The sequence below is a fragment of the Neolamprologus multifasciatus genome, chromosome 14, assembly GCF_963576455.1.
Source record: "Neolamprologus multifasciatus chromosome 14, fNeoMul1.2, whole genome shotgun sequence".
NCBI lineage: Eukaryota > Metazoa > Chordata > Actinopteri > Cichliformes > Cichlidae > Neolamprologus > Neolamprologus multifasciatus.
In genome coordinates, this window is record NC_140452.1 from 7,903,169 (window position 1) to 7,924,670 (window position 21,502).

Consider the following 21,502-nt stretch of genomic DNA (forward strand, 5'->3'; position numbering starts at 1 on the left):
GATGGCTGAACTTCTCACCCTATCTCTAAGGGAGAGGTCAGCCACCCTTCGGAGGAAGCTCATTTCCGCGGCTTGTATCCGCGATCTCGTTCTTTCGGTCACTACCCACAGCTCATGGCCATAGGTGAGGGTAGGGACGTAGATCGACCGGTAAATTGAGAGCTTCGCTTTTACACTCAGCTCTCTCTTCACCACGACTGACCGGTGCAGCATCCGCATCACTGCGGCCGCAGCACCAATCCGTCTGTCGATCTCCAGCTCCCTTCTCCCATCACTCACGAACAAGACCCCGAGATACTTGAACTCCTCCACTTGGGGCAGGAACTCATTCCCGACCCAGACTGGGCACTCCACCCCTTTCCGGCTGAGAACAATGGCCTCAGATTTGGAGGTGCTGATCTTCATTCCTGCTGTTTCACACTCGGCTGCGAACCGTTCCAGTGCGAGTTGGAGGCCATCACCTGATGTAGCCAACAGAACCACATCATCCGCGAAAAGCAGAGATGAGATTCTGAGGCCACCGAAGTGAAAGCCCTCCGCCACTTGGCTGCGCCTAGAAATCCTGTCCATAAAAATTATGAACAGAATTGGTGACAAAGGGCAGCCCTGGCGGAGCCCATCACCCACCGGGAATGAGTCTGACTTATTGCCGGCAAAGCGAACCAAGCTCTTGCAACGGTTGTATAGGGATTGAATGGCCTGTAGCAATGGGCCAGACTCCCATAGCACCTCCTACAGGACACCCCGAGGGACACGGTCGAAGGCCTTCTCCAGGTCCACAAAACACATGTAGACTGGTTGGGCTAACTCCCATGTGCCCTCAAGTATCCTTGAGAGGATAAAGAGCTGGTCCAGTGTTCCGTGACCAGGACGAAAACCGCATTGTTCCTCCTGTATCGGAGGTTCGACAAGCGGATGAACTCCCCTTTCCAGCACCCTGGCATAGACTTTCCCAGGGAGGCTGAGGAGTGTGATCCCCCTGTAGTTGGAACACATCCTACGGTCCCCCTTCTTAAAGATGGGGACCACCACCCCGGTCTGCCAGTCCAGGGATACTGCCCCTGATCTCCACGCAACATTGTAGAGGCATGTCAACCAGGACAGCCCTATCCCTGTCCAGAGCTTTCAGGAACTCGGGGCGGACCTCATCCACACCAGGGGCTCTGCCATCAAGGAGTTGTTTAACTGCCTCAGTGACTTCGCCCCCGGAAATTGGCGGGTCATCCCCCTCATCCCCAGACTCTGCTTCCTCCTCGGAAGACGTGTCAGTGGGATTAAGGAGGTCCTCAAAGTATTCCTTCCACCGCCCAACAATTTTCTCAGTCGAAGTCAGCAGCGCTCCGCCAGCACTATACACAATGCAGGTAGAACACCGCTTTCCCCTCCTGAGACACCTGACGGTTTGCCAGAATCTCTTTGAGGCAGTCCAAAAGTCTTTTTCCATGGCTTCTCCGAACTCCTCCCACACCCGAGTTTTTGCTTCAGCCACTGCCCGAGCCGCATTCAGCTTGGCCTGCCGGTACCTGTCAGCTGCCTCCAAAGTCCCACAGGTTAACCAAGCCCGATAGGACTCCTTCTTCAGCCTGGTGGCTCCCTTCACCTCTGGTGTCCACCATTTGGTTTGGGGGTTACCACAACGACAGGCACCAACCACCTTGCAGCTCAACGCAGCAGCTTCGGCAATGGAGATGCTGAACATGGTCCGTTTGGACTCAATGTCTCCCTCAGAAAGCTGTTGAAGCTCTGCCGGAGGTGTGCGTTGAAGATCTCACGGACTGGGGCCTCTGCTAGGCGTTTCCAGCACACCCTCACTATGCGTTTAGGTGCACTGGGTCTGTCCAGCGTCCTCCCTACCTGATCCAACTCAACTGACAGCTCAGCCCCTCTCTTTACCCGAGTGTCCAGAACATATGGTCGCCGGTCTGGTGATATGACCCCCAACAACAACAAAAAAACTGCCAAGAGCAATGTTCCCTCTAAGCTGCGCACGTGCGCAATTGCGCACTGCTGGCACGGTCTCTGCACACAGAAAATCTGTGTTGCGCACAAAAAAAATCTAACCTGAATTGAAATTAAAATTTCAACAATTCTGTTTTGCAGTGTTAGTCAGTAAGTGACTGGCTGCTCCATTATGGGATTAGAACGATGCCACCTTATCCCATAGTCCAGCCAATAATGCGATTGACATTCGTATATGCGCAGCTAATCAACGTCGTTGACAGGCTATGACAGCGTCCTTATGTGCCACCGGTGTTTTAGCTAGCAAAGCGGCGTGGCTGATGTGGAGGGAAGCCACGTTAATGACAACGTGTACAACCATTGGAGATGTGAGCAGGACAGACGGAACAATTGATGGAAAAAGTGTGGACTTTATACCAGTTTTTAAATTGTGTTGATAGGCCACGTAAAACCAGAGTTATGATAAAAATATATGCAATGTTTGGTTTTCTTCCTGAATACTATCGTTGTTTATATTTACTGCGGGAAGAAACGTTCTATAAGAAAAAGCGCTCGAAAGCACTCTCTGCCTGTGAGCAAAAACAAAACCAAAAACACCCCCACCCTTTCCTATTGGTCGAAAAAAAGTACCATGTCGACCAATCAAAAAATGATATGGCAAGTTGTTAAGAAACGGGGGGAAGTTTTAGGAATGACACCGGTGTTTTGAGATGTGAGAGATTTATGTAGTTAGTGTGTAGTGTAGTCAATAGTTTTGTTGTGTGTGTCAGAACAATGAGGCGACTGCTGAATGTTACAGGTGTTACAGGAGGACATCTCCTGTTGTCAGGCCTGCAGGTATCAGGCTGTTGTTCTCCTTTATGTGGACAGAAATTATTTTTGGAGTGGCACAAATAATTTGTATGGCATCAAATTTGATGCAGAACAGCTGATTGTGCTGTAAATAGTTTAAAATGATTTTTTATTTTTATTATTATAAAAACACCTTGGCTGCATTTAAAAACAATAGCTGCAAAAACCTGTGTTGTTTGCCAAACTGAGGTACTTTTTTGAAGAAGCAACTATATAATTAATTGCCCAACATTGGTCATTATATACTGCATTTTGCAGACAGAGAGTTACAGGACTCTCTCCCAGACCACAGACTCATACTCATAATACAAGTCAGAGCTTTATAAAAAAAAAAGAAAAAAAGAAAAAAGAAAAAAGTTGTGTTTTCAAAATTTGAGTTCAAGTTATTTTTACTTCCAATAGTGTTAACATACTACACAGGTCAATGACTACATTTTTGTTTTACATTTTCATTGTAAGTGGGCTAAAGCAGTTAATTAAAAGTAGTCTAACATAAATGTAAATGCTGTAATTTGATTATCTTAATAAACCATGTAACTTGGATGGATTCAGTGCCAGCGTGACCACAGTGCACACGTCTGATGTCGCTCACAGTGGTCCAAGGGACCGCTCAGGGAGTTTGTGTGTTCACTCAGACACATGGAAAATTAGAGGGAACATTGGCCAAGAGCTACGTCTCACATACTACAGGCCTCAGTTACCATGTTAAATGTTAAAGTTAATGACACTACAATTAGAAAAAGCCTGAACAATTATGAGAAACTTGGTAGAGAAAAGAACATGGTAGTGCTTCAGTTTACAAAGTTACCTCTGAATAAACTACAAAACTTCTGAAGTGATCTCCTTGGACAGATGAGACCAAGGAGTGTTTGGCTTTGTTGTTGTTTGTTTGATGTTTGACCATAATACACAGTTCTTGGAAAACCAAACACAACATGAGCATAAAGAACAACTTTCGAGCACGGTGGCGGAGGCGCGATGGTTTGGACTAGGTTTGCAGCATTAAGTCAGCCATGAACTTCTCTGTGTTCTAAAGTGTTCTAGCACCAAATGTGACAGATAAAACTGGGTTAGACAGAAGAATATTCCCAAGCATGGCTGCAGGTCTAAAACACAATGGCTGAAAAATATAAGAATTAAGGTGCTGCAGTGGCCCAGTCAAAGTGGCAAGACTTTAAGAGAGCTCTGTATAAATGAATGAAGCAACATTGTAAAGAAGAAGAAGATTGCAATAAAATTCCCCCACAATGATGTGAGAGACTGATAAAGTCATACAGAAAACAGTTACTTCAAGTTAAAGATGTAGAAGCTGTTGAATCATGGAGTGAACTTAGTTTTTCAGTTTACTTTTTTATTAAGCCAAACATATACATGCCCTGGTAGAATATTAAGCCACATCAATTGAAACTAGCACAATAAGCATTGGCTCATGTATTATAGAAAGAGTTTAAAACAAAGAGTATTTAGAAAGCTGTGGTTGAACATTTACATACGGTGATGTACGTCAGTGAGGTCTTGAGCAGGTAACAGTTGCAGGACTTGTCTGAATAATGATTACATATAACAGACAAACGCTTAAAGATTCAGACATCTCAGAGATGGAGAAGCAAGTTGAGCCAGGAAATCTCATGCTAGTGTCTTGTGTTTACTGGAATGGTCTGGGAGTTTATTTCTTACTATCGTGAAATAAACACTTTATAAACACAGAAATATTGACTAAAGATATCTTAACAGCTAAACAACGGGACAAAAACAGACTGTGTAGTGGAATGTAAGTGCAAACAATGATCTTTTTTAACTGTAACTGACATTTTTCATTGTTACGCCTGTTTTGCGATATTTTTAGGCTATAGAAATAAAGCAGATTAAATGAATTTAAATCAGTTTATTTAAATTCATTTGTACTGCAGAAGTTTTAAAATTCACTTAGTTATCTGTAGCTGTAAGACTCATGTCATTATCACGAGTCGTGCATTTGTAACATGCTTTCCAGTGTCTGTGTCTTCAACAACAGTTTGAGCAACAGGCCACCATGACTGAGATGCCTGCAGTGATAATGAGTCCTGGTAAATGTTCTTAAGTACTGCAACCACAAAATAAACAAAGTTAATATAATTCACTCTTGTTAAGCGCTTAACAAGAGACAAGGAGTTTGAGGCAAGGAGTTTGCATAATTTTGTAATAAAGCCCGCATATCTAATTTTAAACTGGATGTTTAACTAGCATCTGGGAAACTGTAAAGTTTTGCTTGCTCATTTGCTCATTTTCAGGTCAAACACTCATTTAACAGCGAAACCTATTGTCTGAAAAATGCCCCTAAAGCAATATTTATCTTGACACATGTACTGCACTGAGGTTCAGTTCATTATAATGAAAGGGAAGTTGTAAACTTATGACATCTGCTGGCTGTGTGGATTCCATATTAAGAGACTCTGAGTGTGCCATACATCCAGTTGAGTGACAAAATACAAAACAGACTCCATTCTGAATGATCAGTTCAACTGACAGTACCATCAAGCTTTAAACAAAGTGGCATGAGGCTGAAATAAAATTCAAGCACCAACTCGTGGCTTTTATTGTTAAACAGCAGGACTTCACAAGCGCACTAATCCCTCAGGAAACGACTGCTTTCCCTTCATACTCTACCTGTTTCACGTATCTGGAATACATAACACCAAACAAAATATGATACAAAGAATAAATATTTACACAAACATGGATTCATATAGATATTAAAATCATATAAAACCTTTAAATATTTACAGATAATAGAATTAGTTTGACTGAAGTGCCCTAACCAGTCACGCTGGTTTGCCCCAGGGGCGCTTAAGCAGGTGATTAAACTCCTTTTCCTCTTTTGTCTCATGCTCCATTGAAGAGACAAGCAGGAAGAGTTGAGTACTGATAGTATGTACAATAACTGAAAACACGTAGTTTATATAATTATAGACTGAAAATTAATTATGATCAGTCATCAGTGTTTATGATCAATGTTTTCACTTAAATAATTCTCCAAAATATGCCCTAAACTCAAATGGTTCCCCCAAAAATCAGCGTGGGTCAATTTTCATTTAGCTCACAATATCAACCATTCGTGAACTCACAAACATGCAGCAGGTAAAGGAACCCCTGGTTTCAATACGTGCTCCTGCACATGTACATTTTGTGAAGCCAGGACCAATTTGTACTGACTAGACGTGCTGGAAATGGCCCCAGCAGCCTTGGGCTTCTGTCTGCCATTAATATAGAAGAAACCATTTGGGTCCATCACTATGATGGTGTAAGACTGTCATTCCTGCTGATAACCTATCTAATACTGATAATTAATCATGACCATTTATGCCATCTGAACGACTGCATATGGGACTGTTCACTAGCTGACTGAGAAATCTTATTTTTGTGAATCTTTGGACTGTCTTTATGTTTTGCACAAATTAAAGTTCCATTGGCCGATTTTACTCCATCCACTTTTATGGGACTTGCCAAAATGTAGTAGAAATAAACTAAGACTGTTTAGGGGGAAAAAAACTCAAAGCTCATGAAATTTTTCTTCTTTCATGAACAACTAGCTCTAACTAGAGCTCTAACACCTCTGCGGTTTTAAAGAAGGCCCGACAGCGTCTCCACTTTCTGAGAATCCTCAGAAAAATGGACCCGAAGAAGGAGCTGCTGACCGTCTTCTACCGCTGCTCCATTGAAAGTGTGCTGACATATTGCATCGGTGTGTGGTTCTCCAGCTGCACCACAGCACACAGAAAGGCACTCCAGAGGGTCATCAATATGGCCCAAAAAAATCATTGGACATCCTCTTCCCTCCCTGAAGGACCTGAACAGCACTCGCTATCTCAAGAGGGCACACAGCATCCTACGGGACGGTACACACCCAGGACACCGGGTGTTTAAGTTGCTGCCGTCTGGCAGGAGGTTCAGGCTGCTGAGGTCCCGAACAAATAGACTCAAGGACAGCTTTTACAACAGGGCAATAGCCCTGATCAATGCAAATAGCTGACCTGACTGGCTACCTACCTGGACCTTTTTTTTTTTTTTTTTTTGGGGGGGGTGTAACAACGGTAAAAACAGTAACAATAATAATATTTATATTTATAACAAGGTGCAATAACAATTAATGTGCAATAATAACAGTGTGCAACACAAATACACTTATTCTTTTTTATTACTAAGTTATTATACTGTGTTGTGTTGTTTGTGTTGCGTTGTGATGTGTCATATCGTGTCGTGTTGTGTTATATGTAGTGCCGACGTAGGACAGTTTTCCAATTTCATTGTACTATTGTACTATGTATGACTGTGCAATGACAATAAAGAGTTATCTTATCTTATCTTATCTTATCTTATCTTATCTTATCTTATCTTATCTTATCTTATCTTCTAACCAGAAAAAGAAGGTAAACCATACAAAAGAGATGAAATCTGCTGGATATAAGAATGTTTTAGCCTCTAGGAAATCCCTGCATTAAAGATTTAATTTCTGTATTAACTGGCAGTTACCAGAGCTGAGTCGCACCTGGTGTGGTGTTTTGCTGCTGTGGCCCATCTTCTGTATGTTGTGTGTTCAGAGATGCACTTCTGCATACTCTTGCTGTTACAATTGGTTATTTGAGTTACTGCTCAAACAGTATTTCAACAGTGTACCTAATAAAGTGGCTATAAGTGTATATTTAATTTATGAGCTTATATGGAATGGACCAGGAGTCTGGCTCTGGCATAAAGCACTTACCTAGTCTCGTGGACCTCTCAGAGCACCTTATACTACGCATCACATTCGCAGATTCAACACACGATATTAGTTTGGTCACTTTAAGCACTCACCTTTCTCACATTCACACCTACAGCCAATTTAGAGCCATGAGGTGACCTCAACCTCAACAATCAAACCAAAGATCTCTACATCCCTCCCAAGATTCATGCATGATACAGTCAAACCAAACGTTACATTCAAACAGCACAGAAAAGGAACAACAACAACATAGAAAACAATTTCCCATGTTTTTAACCTTTGGTACCTGCCATCCACGGGATTTGGAAAACACAGATTAAATTGATTAATTCAAATGAGGAGAAAGGGTTTCATCAATAAAGAGGACAGGTAACATTTAGAGGGCATAACAAATGATGCAAAGTAAACCAGGTGAAGGTCTCAGTTAAGAACTTTGCATTTAAATGTTCACTAATGATTGTGTTATTTCATTATGTGTATGTGCACCCAGAAGTTGCACTCATAAAAGCTGGAAGAGATCTCCTCAAAATTTTAGGCTTTTCCCCTTCATAACGGACCTCGGTGAAATTATGATCAGCGCATTCCAAAAATTCTTCTGGAAACTGAATCCAAGTTATTGAATCCCGTTTTCACACTAGTAAGTACTGTGATTGTGCTCTTTGGGCTTTTGTTTAATCACATGTGACAAATGGCTAGTTAAAACATAGTGGAAGCCAACAAATGATCATTTACACGTGCAATCATTTGTTCCCAATATGGCTCAAGGAAATTAATTCTGTTAAGACTTTTTATTATCAATATTTTTGTTTAGGAGAGCCACTTTGTTGCTTTAATTTGAAACAATTAGACCCAAGTATGACCCTAAAGTGGATAAGCAGAATAAAATGGATCAGTAGATATAGAACTCGCCTCACTAATCTGGTTCAATTTATATTTTTAAGCAGAAGTGGATGAAAATATACAGTGAAGTGGAAAGAAAATCAATATAGTCGATATTTAGAAAAGAAACAGAAACTTTGCCCCTTTCCTCGTTGGTTTGTCTTTTGTCTTCTTTATTTTTATTTTGAACTTCCTGTTGATCTTCAACAAGCAAATGTGACTCAAAAACAAAGACAAAACCTTTTTTTTTCAGGTCTTCTTTTTATTTATACAGTTACAACACACCAGATGACAAATCTGCATGAACTCTCTCAACACTGCATGCACTAAAGACAGACATAAACCAGTTTTTCATTAGTTTTTTGTTGTTGTTTTTTAAATGTTCTCCCTGTAAAGGTGCAGATGTCCCTCATTTATCAGTGGATCAACTTATAAATGTGTCTTTTACAATTTCCACTCTTTTTTCCTATTCCACAGTGTTCCTACTTGGTGTAGTTTGCTTCTTAGTATACTGCAGTGGTTAGTGAAGCATCAAACACAATGTAAGTTAAGTCATTTTTAGGACTAAATAATGTTCATTCAAAACATCATATAAGTCATTTGTGTAACTTGCATGTGGTACGTTTGGTGAACGTCTGATTAGTTTTAGAAACACAGAAACAAACAAAAAAAAAAAATTGTCAAACTTTTCTTTCCTTTGACGCCGTCACTACCCATTGCTGTTAAATCTTCGGCCACATGGTGGCAGCAAATGCTAATGTTGGTTGTTACGTTGCCTTTATTCCGAGCAAAGTTAAGATGGAGCTAGTGCTGCAAAGGAGAAGAATGACTAATCACCTGATTTCTGCTGCTGTCTTATGGAACGAACCAGTGAATGACAGTGATTATTTAAGAAATAAACTTGCCTCAGAGTGTATAAAAAAATCTGATTTATGTTTAAATCAGTTAAAGTAAACATTCTTCAGTTAATGGCATATAAAATGTGTCTTTGCCTGCATGTCTGGGGGCCTGTCCTCGCAGGCTTTGATGGCTCACTCCGATTGCAGATTCATTCCCTTCTGTTTATTGAAGCAAAACATACAACTTAACTAAAGCACAATAATAAAACCCACACAGACATCAGTAGAAGCACAGCACACATTAATAAATATACTGATCTGAATATTATAGAGAATAAAGATCTTCTGCTACCCCCCCCCCTCCCCCTTCAGAGTGATATGTTAAGCTTCAGTCCAGTTCACTGAGTGAGATTTGACATGCCATCAAGCTATATGTTGTCGTGTTCATGATAAATCCTGTTTTATTTTGTAATTATTGTTCTTTGTGTATTATTATAAACCCTTTAATAATTGTATGGTCCATTCTGGTCAACCTAATCTGTGTTGTATTAGTCACACTCAGTGTGTGCGTACACACTTGCAGTTGCTCATGTTCAAGTTGCCAGATTTTCTTGTTCAGTCAAGTCTTCCTGGAATTTTCTTGCATCCTTTGTGTTTAATTGTTGACTTCCTTGTGTGTGTGTGTGTGTGTGTGTGTGTGTGTGTGTGTGTGTGTGTGTGTGTGTGTGTGTGTGTGTGTGTGTGTGTGTGTAGGTGTGTGTGACCTTTTGGGCTGTTTTATGGACTTAGTTTTTTGCCTGTGTCCTCCTGGTTTAGTTTACTCTTGCTGACTGATCACACTTGTATGAACTCTGCCTGTCTGGATTTGGGTTTTACTCTGCCTCTGTGTGTTGAAGTCTTGTACATCTGCTTGTGCAGTTTACTCCACAACACCCTGTTTAATGTGCTCTTCATAGGTTGTGCATTTGAAGTGTGGGCCAGAGGTACATGTTAGGAGCTTTGAAATAAATGCAGTGAAGCGAAAAGTGCAATATTTCACTTTGACATGGAAGAAAAAAGGGATCTCAAAACTGAATAGCGAGGAAATATTTAAGCCCTCTCCATGTATTCTTTATTTGTATGCATCTCATCCTAAACTGTCTGATTAAAAAAAAATAAAATAAACTTCAGTTTATGAAACCCAAGCAATAACTGCTGAAGCAACAAAGCTTATCTAATAAAATATGTTAAAACAAAAAAGCACATATCCTCTTGGTTACCAAAACTCTAAAATATAGTATCAGCTATACAAACTGACACCTGGTAAATAGCATTTACCAATCAAATTAGGACTTTCCGGTAGCATGAAGTTTACCAAAAGATCTAACTAGTAGATCATAATGTCAAAAAAAGGAGAGGTTAATAAATAAGTTTCTGCATCTCTGAGACTAATCAGATTAGAGACCCATCTTCAAATGCAGAAGCCTCGCAACAGCAGTGAGCCTTCCTAGTAGTGGCTGTCCTCTCAGGTTTTGCCAAACAGCACCTGGGTGACAGGAATTCCCAGAGGACCAGAGGAACTTCAGGCCTTTCTCTCATCAATAAAGTTCAATATTCTACTGTCTGAAAGACACTGGGCCAAAATGGCCTCCATGGGAGTGTGCCAAAGTCAATCACTACAACCCAGAGGAAGATTAAGCTTCATCCGGATTTTGCCACAGCACACTTTAATATACCCAAGACCTTTTGAGAGAATGCTTAAGTGACTGGAAGACAGGGGATCATTAGAGCTGACAAACTAAATAGAGAATACAACAAAACGACCATTATACTTTCAGTCATGCATGGAGGTGGCAGAGTAATGCTGTGGGACAGCTTTGCTGCTTCAAGGTCGGGGCGGCTTGCCACAATTGAGAGAAACATTAATTCCAGCGTCTGACAGAAAATCCTGAAGGAGAACATCAGGTCACCGGTCTGAGCTGGAGCTCAGGTTCAGTTGCATTATGCAGCAAGACAAGTCATTCCTAAGATCTGACAGTTTAGTAAGAGATACACACACAGACACACATACACAAAAAAAATTGGGATGGGGTTCAATACCTTTTTCATGCCACTGTACCTGTTCATCCATATTCATCCTGACATAACACCTACTCCAAAATGTCAAAGTCAATTTCTGGAAGGAGATGGAAACCTGATACTGCAGACATGCTGTAGTAATAATGTCTGTGTAGATCCTGCTCATGGCAAAATCTCAGATGGGTTTTGGATCAAATCCAAAGTTCTGCTAAGTTTTGTGGCCAAATATTTTAATTGTTTTTTTTTTGGTTTTTTTTGAATAATTCATGGAAACAGGGCTAAATCCTGCCTTCCTCTAAAAAAGACAGATGAAAGGACTGAATATATTTATAATAGTTTCCACTGGTAATAACAACAAAAGGTCAGGTTTTGTCATTTTGTATGTCTAATGCAGGAATGTTTTTTCAAATTTCAACACTGAGTCTCATTAACTGTTCCTCAAAACTCATCACTTTCCTTGTTTTGTGCATATTGTCTGCAGTATTGACAGATTTGTTATCACACAACCAGTCACTGTACATTAACTCTGTGCCGTCAGTGTTTTCTGCGTATGCGTGCGAGTGAAATGAAAAAGAAAGACCGGAACCGTGTTGATGTTTATTTCAAAAGATGACCAGATGAAAAAACGAGAAAAAATGATAACAACATAATTAACATTGAGTGGACATAACTGTTCCAAATGTACACTTTATTTTAAACAAAAGTACAAAAACAAACATCAGATATTTACAATACTTGCATGGCAATGTTCACTTTCTTTGGTCAATCTTCCAATCAGATGGTTTTACACAAGGTAGGCAACAAACAGCAGCTTGGAGGTCTGAGATTCTCACATGCTGAATATATTATTCAACCAGACACAGAGCAAACTACCGATGACTCAGAACTTAATGACATTTTTTGTAGAGTCTGCAAGCAATTTATCAGTGGTTTAAATCCAAGACATGAGTTATGTGACCATTATTGAACGCGCCTACCAGGATATTTTAGTCTTGTACAATATAAATAGCAAAAAGGAAAAGTAAAATCACGTACGTCACAACTACATCCTGGCCTCGTTGCTTTTTCAAATTCATCAAATGCTCTTAAGGGACCAAAACCGTGACATGTACAGCTGCAGGTATTCCATCGTATTCTACACAAACTCGACGTGAAACATGAACCCTAGTGCACATCACAAACTTAAGCTGTTACAGGTAGATTTTTAAAAGAAGGCAAACATATCGTAAAGGCTACTTTAAGACAAACATCCCGCTCACTGGGTGTCTTTGATTACAGAAGTATGCCACAGCTACAGAATGAACACTCGTACCTCAACACTGATGGAGCACAAACTTATAGAGTTACATAAAAACAACCTTTTCCTTACTATTATTATTATTTTTTTTAAAGAAAAGCATGAAAGTGAACTTTATGTTGCTTTCATGCAAAAACAAAAAAACACGTGCGCAGCCAAACTACAGCCAATAAAAGAAGGTTTAAACTGTGCTATACATTCTCCCAATAATCTACCTGCTTGTGTCGTTAGGTGGCTACGCTGAATGTACGTTGGCGAAAAGACGAGGCAAAATTAACTGATTTTCCGCAATTTTCTCCCCTGGTTACACACAATCAAATAATAATAATAATTAAAAAAAACACCTTTGTGAAACATCATGTCCTTGCTGATATACAACATCTAAAACTAATGCTAATACCCTTAGCCCTTTCAGGATTTTATCAATTTCTCAGCTTTTTTTTTTTTTTTTTTTTTTTTACCTGAATGAACAAACTGAAATAATGATAGAAGTGAATGTATTTATGACCTCGATGTCAAAGGCAGAGGTTGTTTGAGTGTGATGAGGTGAAATTAAAAAAACACAAAGCAGAAAAAAAGCAAACTATGGCGGTAATGTCCCTTGGTCCCTGCTATGTCCCGAGGGCCGAAAAAGTCGAACACAGACTAACGCAGGCCTACACATCCTTACATCAAAGGCAACTGGTCTAGTAGTGATTTTGCATTTTCTCAGCTTTCCAATTTCCATTCTAACAAACATGAATCCTAATAGTAGACAGGTTTACACATGTATCAGTAGTGCAGACAGGCTATGTATATCACATACAGTATCCATTCTTTTTTTTTTTTCTTTTTCTTTTTTTTTTTAGGAATGGGAGGAGTGAGGGGTTGATGGGCTCGGGGAGATGTTTGGATATGCTTTTTTTTTTTGTTTGTTTTTAGTAAAATTCTCCCTGAAACCAAATCCAAACGGTCTTCATCCCAGTGTACACTCTTTCCCCCCCCTCCCTCCCCAAAGACAGAGGTGAAGAGAAATGTGCAAAAGTTCCACGTTCTCACTAGAAGGGAAAGATTAAAAATGTCTTATTAATTTTTTTTTTGTACAACTTTTATGCGTCAAACTCTTTATGTGCGTGGTGGAAATGTCTTGCTCTACCTTTCGCATCGCCGTTTCAAGAACAGTTGCTGTTTCTTTACACCTCAGCTTTTTGGCTGTTTTCCTCCACTTTCTCCTCCAGCTTTTTCTCCTCCTCGGAGGACCCGCACTCCTTCTCGCCGGTCTTCCAGCTTCCTTGCCTGTTTCGATTAAAACAGTCGTTTATTAACCGGTCCTTGCATGATGATATGGCGGTGTGACTGCTTACTACACGTGTGCAGAATAACTCACGGTATAAACTGCCCACTTAGGCTAAAGGGAAGCTATCCATCTACAGCTGCTGTGTACTTACACTATAGTTCACAATCAATCAAGAGCAAACTGCCTTAATTTGGCAAATGGAAGACTGATTAACAAGCAAGCAAAATGGAGCGCTGCCCAGGTACCCAAGCCCTTAATAGTCCTTAAAAGCCTACATTAACCGCAATGATTTTTTATTTATTTTAACATGTATTTTAATTTGTTAATTCATTTGAAGGAACTTCCAAAAGTGAGATCAGAAGATCAATACTACTCGTATACAAGGTTAGAATAGGATGAATAGTGAAACGGCAAGTCTGGCTGTGTCCAAACTCCATCCATCCATCCATCTTCTTCCGCTTTATCCGGGGCCGGGTCGCGGGGGCAGCAGCCTAAGCAAAGAGGGCCAGACCTCCCTCTCCCCAGCCACCTCCTCCAGCTCATCCGGGGGAACACCAAGGCGTTCCCAGGCCAGCCGAGAGATATAATCTCTCCAGCGTGTCCTGGGTCTGCCCCGGGGCCTCCTCCCGGTGGGACATGCCTGGAACACCTCACCCAGGAGGCGCCCAGGGGGCATCCTTGTCAGATGCCCAAACCACCTCAGCTGGCTCCTTTCGACGTGGAGCAGCAGCGGCTCTACTCTGAGCCCCTCCCGGATGGCCGAACTTCTCACCCTATCTCTAAGGGAGATGCCAGCCACCCTTCGGAGGAAGCTCATTTCCGCCGCTTGTATCCGCGATCTCGTTCTTTCGGTCACTACCCACAGCTCGTGGCCATAGGTGAGGGTAAGGACGTAGATCGACCGGTAAATTGAGAGCTTCGCTTTTACACTCAGCTCCCTCTTCACCACGACGGACCGGTGCAGCGTCTGCATTACTGCAGCTGCAGCCCCAATCCGTCTGTCGATCTCCGGCTCCCTTCTCCCATCACTCGTGAACAAGACCCCGAGATACTTGAACTCCTCCACTTGGGGCAAGACCTCATCCCCGACCCGGAGTGGGCACTCCACCCTTTTCCGGCTGAGAACCATGGCCTCAGATTTGGAGGTGCTGATCCTCATTCCCGCTGCTTCACACTCGGCTGCGAACCGCTCCAGTGCGAGCTGGAGGCCCTCACCCGATGAAGCCAACAGAACCACATCATCCGCAAAAATCAGAGATGAGATCCTGAGGCCACCAAAGCGAAAGCCCTCCGCCACTTGGCTGCGCCTAGAAATCCTGTCCATAAAAATTATGAACAGAACCGGTGACAAAGGGCAGCCCTGGCGGAGCCCATCACCCACCGGGAACGAGTCCGACTTATTGCCGGCAATGCGAACCAAGCTCTTGCAACGGTTGTATAGGGATCGAATGGCCCGTAGCAATGGGCCAGACACCCCATACTCCCGCAACACCTCCCACAGGACACCCCGAGGGACACGGTCGAATGCCTTCTCCAAGTCCACAAAACACATGTAGACTGGTTGGGCAAACTCCCATGCACCCTCAAGTATCCTCGAGAGGATGAAGAGCTGGTCCAGTGTTCCGCGACCAGGACGAAAACCGCATTGTTCCTCCTGCATCAGAGGTTCGACTAGCGGACGAACTCTCCTTTCCAGCACCCTGGCATAGACTTTCCCGGGGAGGCTGAGGAGTGTGATCCCCCTGTAGTTGGAACACACCCTCCGGTCCCCCTTCTTAAAGATGGGGACCACCACCCCGGTCTGCCAATCCACGGGTACTGCCCCTGATCTCCACGCAACATTGCAGAGGCGTGTCAACCAGGACAGCCCTACAACGTCCAGAGCCTTCAGGAACTCGGGACGGACCTCATCAACACCAGGGGCTCTGCCACCAAGGAGTTGTTTAACTGCCTCAAACTGCCCCAAACTCTATTTGTACAAAAATACTCGACCACATCTCCTAATCTTTTAATCCAAGTGTTTCTGTTCCACAGGTATATGAAACAGAGCACCTGTCCAAAATGTCTTTATAAATATTTGTAAAGGAATTCAAGGAGTTCGTTATAAAGATCTCACTGAAGTTTAGTGTGGTTATGTGATAGTATAACACATGTTGCGCCAACTTTGTGAAATTTCTTCCTCCTGGATATTCCACACTCATCTGCAAGTGTTATTATTGCAAAGTGGAAGCATTTAGAAACCACAGCTACTCAGCGAGCGCTGAGTGCTGAAGCGCCTGATGCGTGAAAGCCGACAACACTCCGGTGACTCAATAGTCTCAAAGCTCGTCTGGCTTGTAAACTAAATTTCCACATTAGCCACTTGTTTCCGTCTCTTTGAGTGTTAATGTTAAGTCCAACTTTATATTTCCTGCACAGATCTGAGAGCGACATCAGTTTTCTTGTAACTCTCAGCTATGGCTAATTGGAAAATTTACTCAAGTACATCAACAGCTGAATAAATTACTGCTTCTTGGATGAAAATTGAATTTTGAGTTAATTGCTTTTATTTTAGTATCCTCATATGGTCCATATCTCATATTTTAAAGCAGAGCATTTAATCAAATATCCATTTGTTTATAAACTAAAAACCTCATGCCAAACAGTGTTATTCCAGCAACAGAGAACTGCTTTTTGAATTAGCCATGTTGCTGGCAAGAGGAGTTCATATCAGAAGCTACATTAGGTATGCCTGTTCAGGTTCTTGTTAATACAAATATTTAATCAACCAATCACATGGCAGCAAGTCTATGTATTTAGGCATGTAGACATGGCTGCTGAAGTCCAAACCGGGCATCAGAATAGGGAAGGTGATTTAAAAGTGACTTTGCACGTGGCTCGGTTGTTGACGCCAGATGGTCTGATTTCACAAACTGCCGATCTGCTAAGTTTTTCCCAAATTTCCAGTTATGTGCAGTTCTTTGAGCAAAAACGTCCTGGTGATGCCAGAGGTCAGAGGAAAACGGTCAGGCTACTTCGAGCTGATAAGAAGACAACAGTAACTCAAATAACCAGTTCTTACAACCAAGGCATGCAGGAGAGCATCTCTCAATTAACAAATGTAGAAGCAGATGGGCAACAGCAGCAGGAGACCACGCTGGATGCCATTCCTGTCAGCTAAGATCAGGAACCTGAGGCTATAGTTTGTAAACTCTCACCAAAATTGGAAAACAACAACACCGATGATTGGAAAAAATGTTTCCTCCTCTGATGAGTCTCAATTCCTGCTGCGCCGTTCAGATGGTTACGATTTGAATTTGGCATAAATAACACCAGAGCATGGATTCATCCTGCCCTGTATCAATGGCTCAGGCTGCTGGTGGAGGGTTAATGACGTGGGAGATATTTTTCTTGGCACACCTTGGCAGAAACTACATGGTGCTGTCATGTCGATATGGACTAAAATCTCAGAGGAATGTTTCCAGCACCCTGTTAAGAATTAAGACAGTTCTGAAGGCAAAGGAGGGCGTCCAGTACTAGTAAGGTGTACCTAACAAGTCGATGAGTGCATATGTAACACACAGCTTTATCGTGTCATGCGCATAATTGCTTTCTGCTACATGAATACTACATATACCTGCATGTAAAGTGCAGGTATGCAATGTTTTTGAATCTAAATAAAATATGTTTGACTGGAAATAGAAAAGGAGGTTTTAGCAAATCAGAATAAACACGATGCATGAATATAGACTCTGCCTAATTAATGAGGAGATCCAGATGGAGGTAAAATTGTGTCTACAAAGATGTTCATTTTATCTTGTTGGGTTACTGGTGAATTTTATGAACACTTTTATGTAGCAGCATTTGTTTAAATGTGCTTCTTACTTGGATTTCTTCGAGTAAACCCAGTATGCCAGTCCTATAACCAAAGTGGCGATGAGGAGACCCACTATAACACCAACCACCAATCTGGTTTGGTCGCTGTCTTCCGACTGATCTGTAAAGAAAGACAAAGCAGAAATATCAGAGGCGTGAGTGTCATGTTTCTGTATGCTGCTCCAGTCTGGACAGAGAAAAAATACTCTCGTGTGCATTAAATGCATTGATGAATGGACACATCCGCACTCTGCATGATTATGACTCATTGATTTGAATGTTAATGGGAGCAGTCGCCACTTTAATCTCGTCAATGGGCCTATGAACAATGTTGGCATCTTGTCAGGATGCTGGTAGCTCCATTCCTCCTACTGCTTCATAACTATATTTATTTAAAAGAAGCGCACTGTCTAAACATTGTTTTTTTTCTGCTCTACAGTCCAAGGTGACGCTAAAGATAAATATTTGATAAAGAGCCGTCTTTTAGTGAGCAACCTTTGATTCCCCCATAGCCTTTTGTCAACCCACTTTCTACTGTTTCTTTACAAGAAGGAAGACCGCGCCAACTTACCTTGTTTATCCATTCTCACCTCCTCAATTACTGAAATCAGATATGAAATAACATTAACGTCCAACCGAAATGAAGTGGGGAAAAAAAACAAAACAAAAAAACAAGCTTGAAAAATTACTACTCTACATCTACTCGACTTTGCATGCAAGAGGTTCCAAGAGGGAACAGATTAAATCCAGCATCCCAACATACACCCACTGAGCGAGGGGGGGGGGAGAGAGAAAAGAACGATGTGGAAATGCCATCCCAAACACACAGGAATGAGTAGGCAAGAGAGAACAAATGGTGATATAAACACACTTGGACACCGTCAGGCAAGAGTGTGGACTAAGTGCTAAGTGCATGCACTAGTTACAGTTTGACAGTGATGGTGAGAGTAAAAAAGCTGGACTTTAATAGACAACTACCACCAATACATAAAGTTCTTGAAAGACGTACTAGTGTTTGTGTATGTTTGATACATTGTGTATTTAACAGTGTTTTTTTTCCTGCTTACTCATCAGTGGACTATAAATCCTAAAATAACAACTGATTTTAAATAATTGCCCTTATGGCCACCAAATTGGTGTGCAACGACGTGACTCCACACACTCTACAGACAATCCCAAACTGGGTGGATTTACCCTGGTGTACATACCTGCTACAATATTGTCGTTTTGTCAAAGCATGTAAACATGATGTCAAGTTAACATGCAGATGGAAAGAGTTAGTAAGAACAGTAGGAAAACAGTTAGGAAGGCAGATTAGTGACTTCGTGAAAGAAAAATGAAGCCGACAGAGGTAAAAGGACCAAATTATGACTTTGTACTTACAAGAGGACACGTTTATAGCTCTGGAATCATTGCCAAGCCTATTGGTCACTGTACAGTGGACAGTTAGATTTGCAGAGGGCACAACTTTGATCTTGTGTGTAATCTTTCCACTGTCGAAAGGACTTTCACCAACCTGAGTAACGAGAGAGAGAGAGAGAGAGAGAGAGAGAGAAGAAGCAAATGTTAATATTTGCACATCTGATCCGGATGATTTGAAGAAGATTTGCACCATGAGGGGGCGATGTTGGACCAATAAGTGAGTCAGCCCTTGCATGACAAAGAAACAGCGTGTGTGCCTCTGGGATATAGACTCCTGAGTCTCAGAGGAAAACCCCAGACACAAAGACAAACTGCCAACACCCTTTGCACATCCTCTGCATATACAAAAGGATGTTGCATTCTTGTAAATACTTATTACTGATCCCGTATTCAAGTCTTCACATTTTGCTGAATGGGGGGGGGGGGGGGGGGGGGATTAAATTGCTGAAATCTGTTACTTTCAAAATGCATTTTTATTTCCTGACAGAGTTCTGTGTATTTTCTTTTTGGAGTAAATTAAAGATTTTAAGGTTCCTCTCGTGGTTAGACAATGACTGAAAGGGCTGAGAAGAGCTGCAACCATCCTGCACACACCCCCAGGTTTATGTGTAATTCACACCGCTTCACTGAGTGACTCTGCTATCAGTGCGCACACAGGTAGACTGTGGAAACAAAGAAGAAGAAAAAAAAGAGGCTCCATTTAAAAAAACAGACAATTTTTGTTCTCGAGACAGGCTGCTGGAAAATACTGTGTTTGAGCCTCGGGGAAAATGAAGAAATGTACTCTTTCGAAACACTGACCACAACAGCCTGGACCAGATAAGTTCACAAGTGTGACAGCTGGGGAAAATACTAACAGTGCAAACTGCCATGCACAAAACAGGGGGTATTCATTCACTGTGCAGCAAAAAGGGAAAAAGTAAAGAAAAGCAAGAGCTGTCTCTGGACAAAGACAATAGTAGGAGGCTTAAGCACACAGCCTCTGTTTAGCCACACCTTCACGTTTCTGCTGTTGATACACTGAGGTTCGCTGTAAGACAAATGCCACTATGTTTTAAACCCATGCAACTCTATTTGTGTTTTTATTCCATATTCACAACCATCTGCTCCCTGCCTGATAGGGCTAATTTCTCCTTATAAACCATCTACTGGCTGCTTTGTAGAGGACATTCAGACGTTGTAATCTAAAGACGTCAATGAAATAGTTACTGCAGCACAAACCTGTTGCCATGTTATATAGTAGCACCACTGTGAGAATGAATTTCTATGACAACCAGTATTGATTCACCAACAAAGGAGCAATGCTTTCAAGGGAAAATGGGACAGAAACACTCAAAACATTCTGAATGATTTTATATGGCTTGAAAACCTCGCTGCAGTCTCAAGAGTGTCTCGAGGTGGAGGAGGGCGGGGTGTGGAGGTCATTTGTTAAAGCCGATACCCATCTTGTTATTTTAACAAATAAATTGCTACACCCAACTGTGACTGAAAACAGGCGCGTTAACAAGCACATGGGGGGAAACTTTCTCCGTAAGCTGCCACTGAGAAATCGCCTTGTCGTGACTGGTACCCTTGATGACAATGATGATGAATTCTGTTGTCCTGTGACTGAAATTAGACGTCACCGTGTAGCAGTTTCATATACAGGTACAGATACAATAGTCATCTTCACTGCTGTTATTACTGTGGTCATCTACTAATTGGAAGGTTGGCGGTTCGATCCCTGGCTGGTGTAACCACGGTGACTTCTGTCCCCACTTCCGCTAGTCCCTTTATTGTGGCGGGAATGAACCCAATATAACTTCCGGGTCAATCAGCTGCATCTTCCCTGCTTCCCTGGCTGCTGTTGTCCCTGTGGTTGGCGTACTTGTCAGATATTGACAAATTTTACACTGCATACTAGTTGACAGCGTGCAATAACCCGGCCGATTCATTCATCTTTACACTACCTCACAATCGACTCAACGGTGAGTTATTTGTTTGTTTTGTTGGGTCGCAATCAATGTAAATGCGGAGCGGCGGTCGCACATCCTAAAATGCCGGTAAGCTGATGCTAGGCTAGCGACAGTAAGTTGAATTACTGGTTTTATTCATTGAATATTGTTGTCTTTGTTTATTCTACTATGGCCGAATTTTGAATTAACGTATCTAGAGTTGAACGAGTGATTTGATTTCTGTAGTTTTGTCCGTTTGGATGTTTTTTGTTACTTTTCTGATGAAATGCCAAAACGGCCTATGAGATTTTGCATTGAGTTAAAATCCATTTAGATTATTGAATCTGTTGCGCAACATCTGTGATTAAATGAGTCTTGTAAATATATTTGATA

The 21,502-nt window shown here is 41.8% G+C and overlaps 1 protein-coding gene across 2 annotated transcripts in view; it reads right to left on the reverse strand.

The window, feature by feature from the left end:
* Positions 1 to 11,910: 11,910 nt before the first annotated feature.
* Positions 11,911 to 21,502, reverse strand: part of LOC146503479 (CD166 antigen homolog) — a 53,188-nt gene continuing 43,596 nt past the window's right edge. Inside the window, exons 12-16 of one of the 2 annotated variants that reach the window (XM_085130367.1) lie at positions 19,137 to 19,269; positions 18,325 to 18,354; positions 17,763 to 17,874; positions 13,758 to 13,897; positions 11,911 to 13,659 (exon numbers count right to left, since the gene is read on the reverse strand). In XM_085130367.1, coding sequence (XP_084986493.1) covers positions 13,795 to 13,897; positions 17,763 to 17,874; positions 18,325 to 18,354; positions 19,137 to 19,269 — 378 coding nt within the window. In that variant the 3' untranslated portion in view covers positions 11,911 to 13,659; positions 13,758 to 13,794. The remainder of the gene's footprint in view (positions 13,660 to 13,757; positions 13,898 to 17,762; positions 17,875 to 18,324; positions 18,355 to 19,136; positions 19,270 to 21,502) is intronic. The other variant, XM_085130368.1, reaches the window with a different exon arrangement.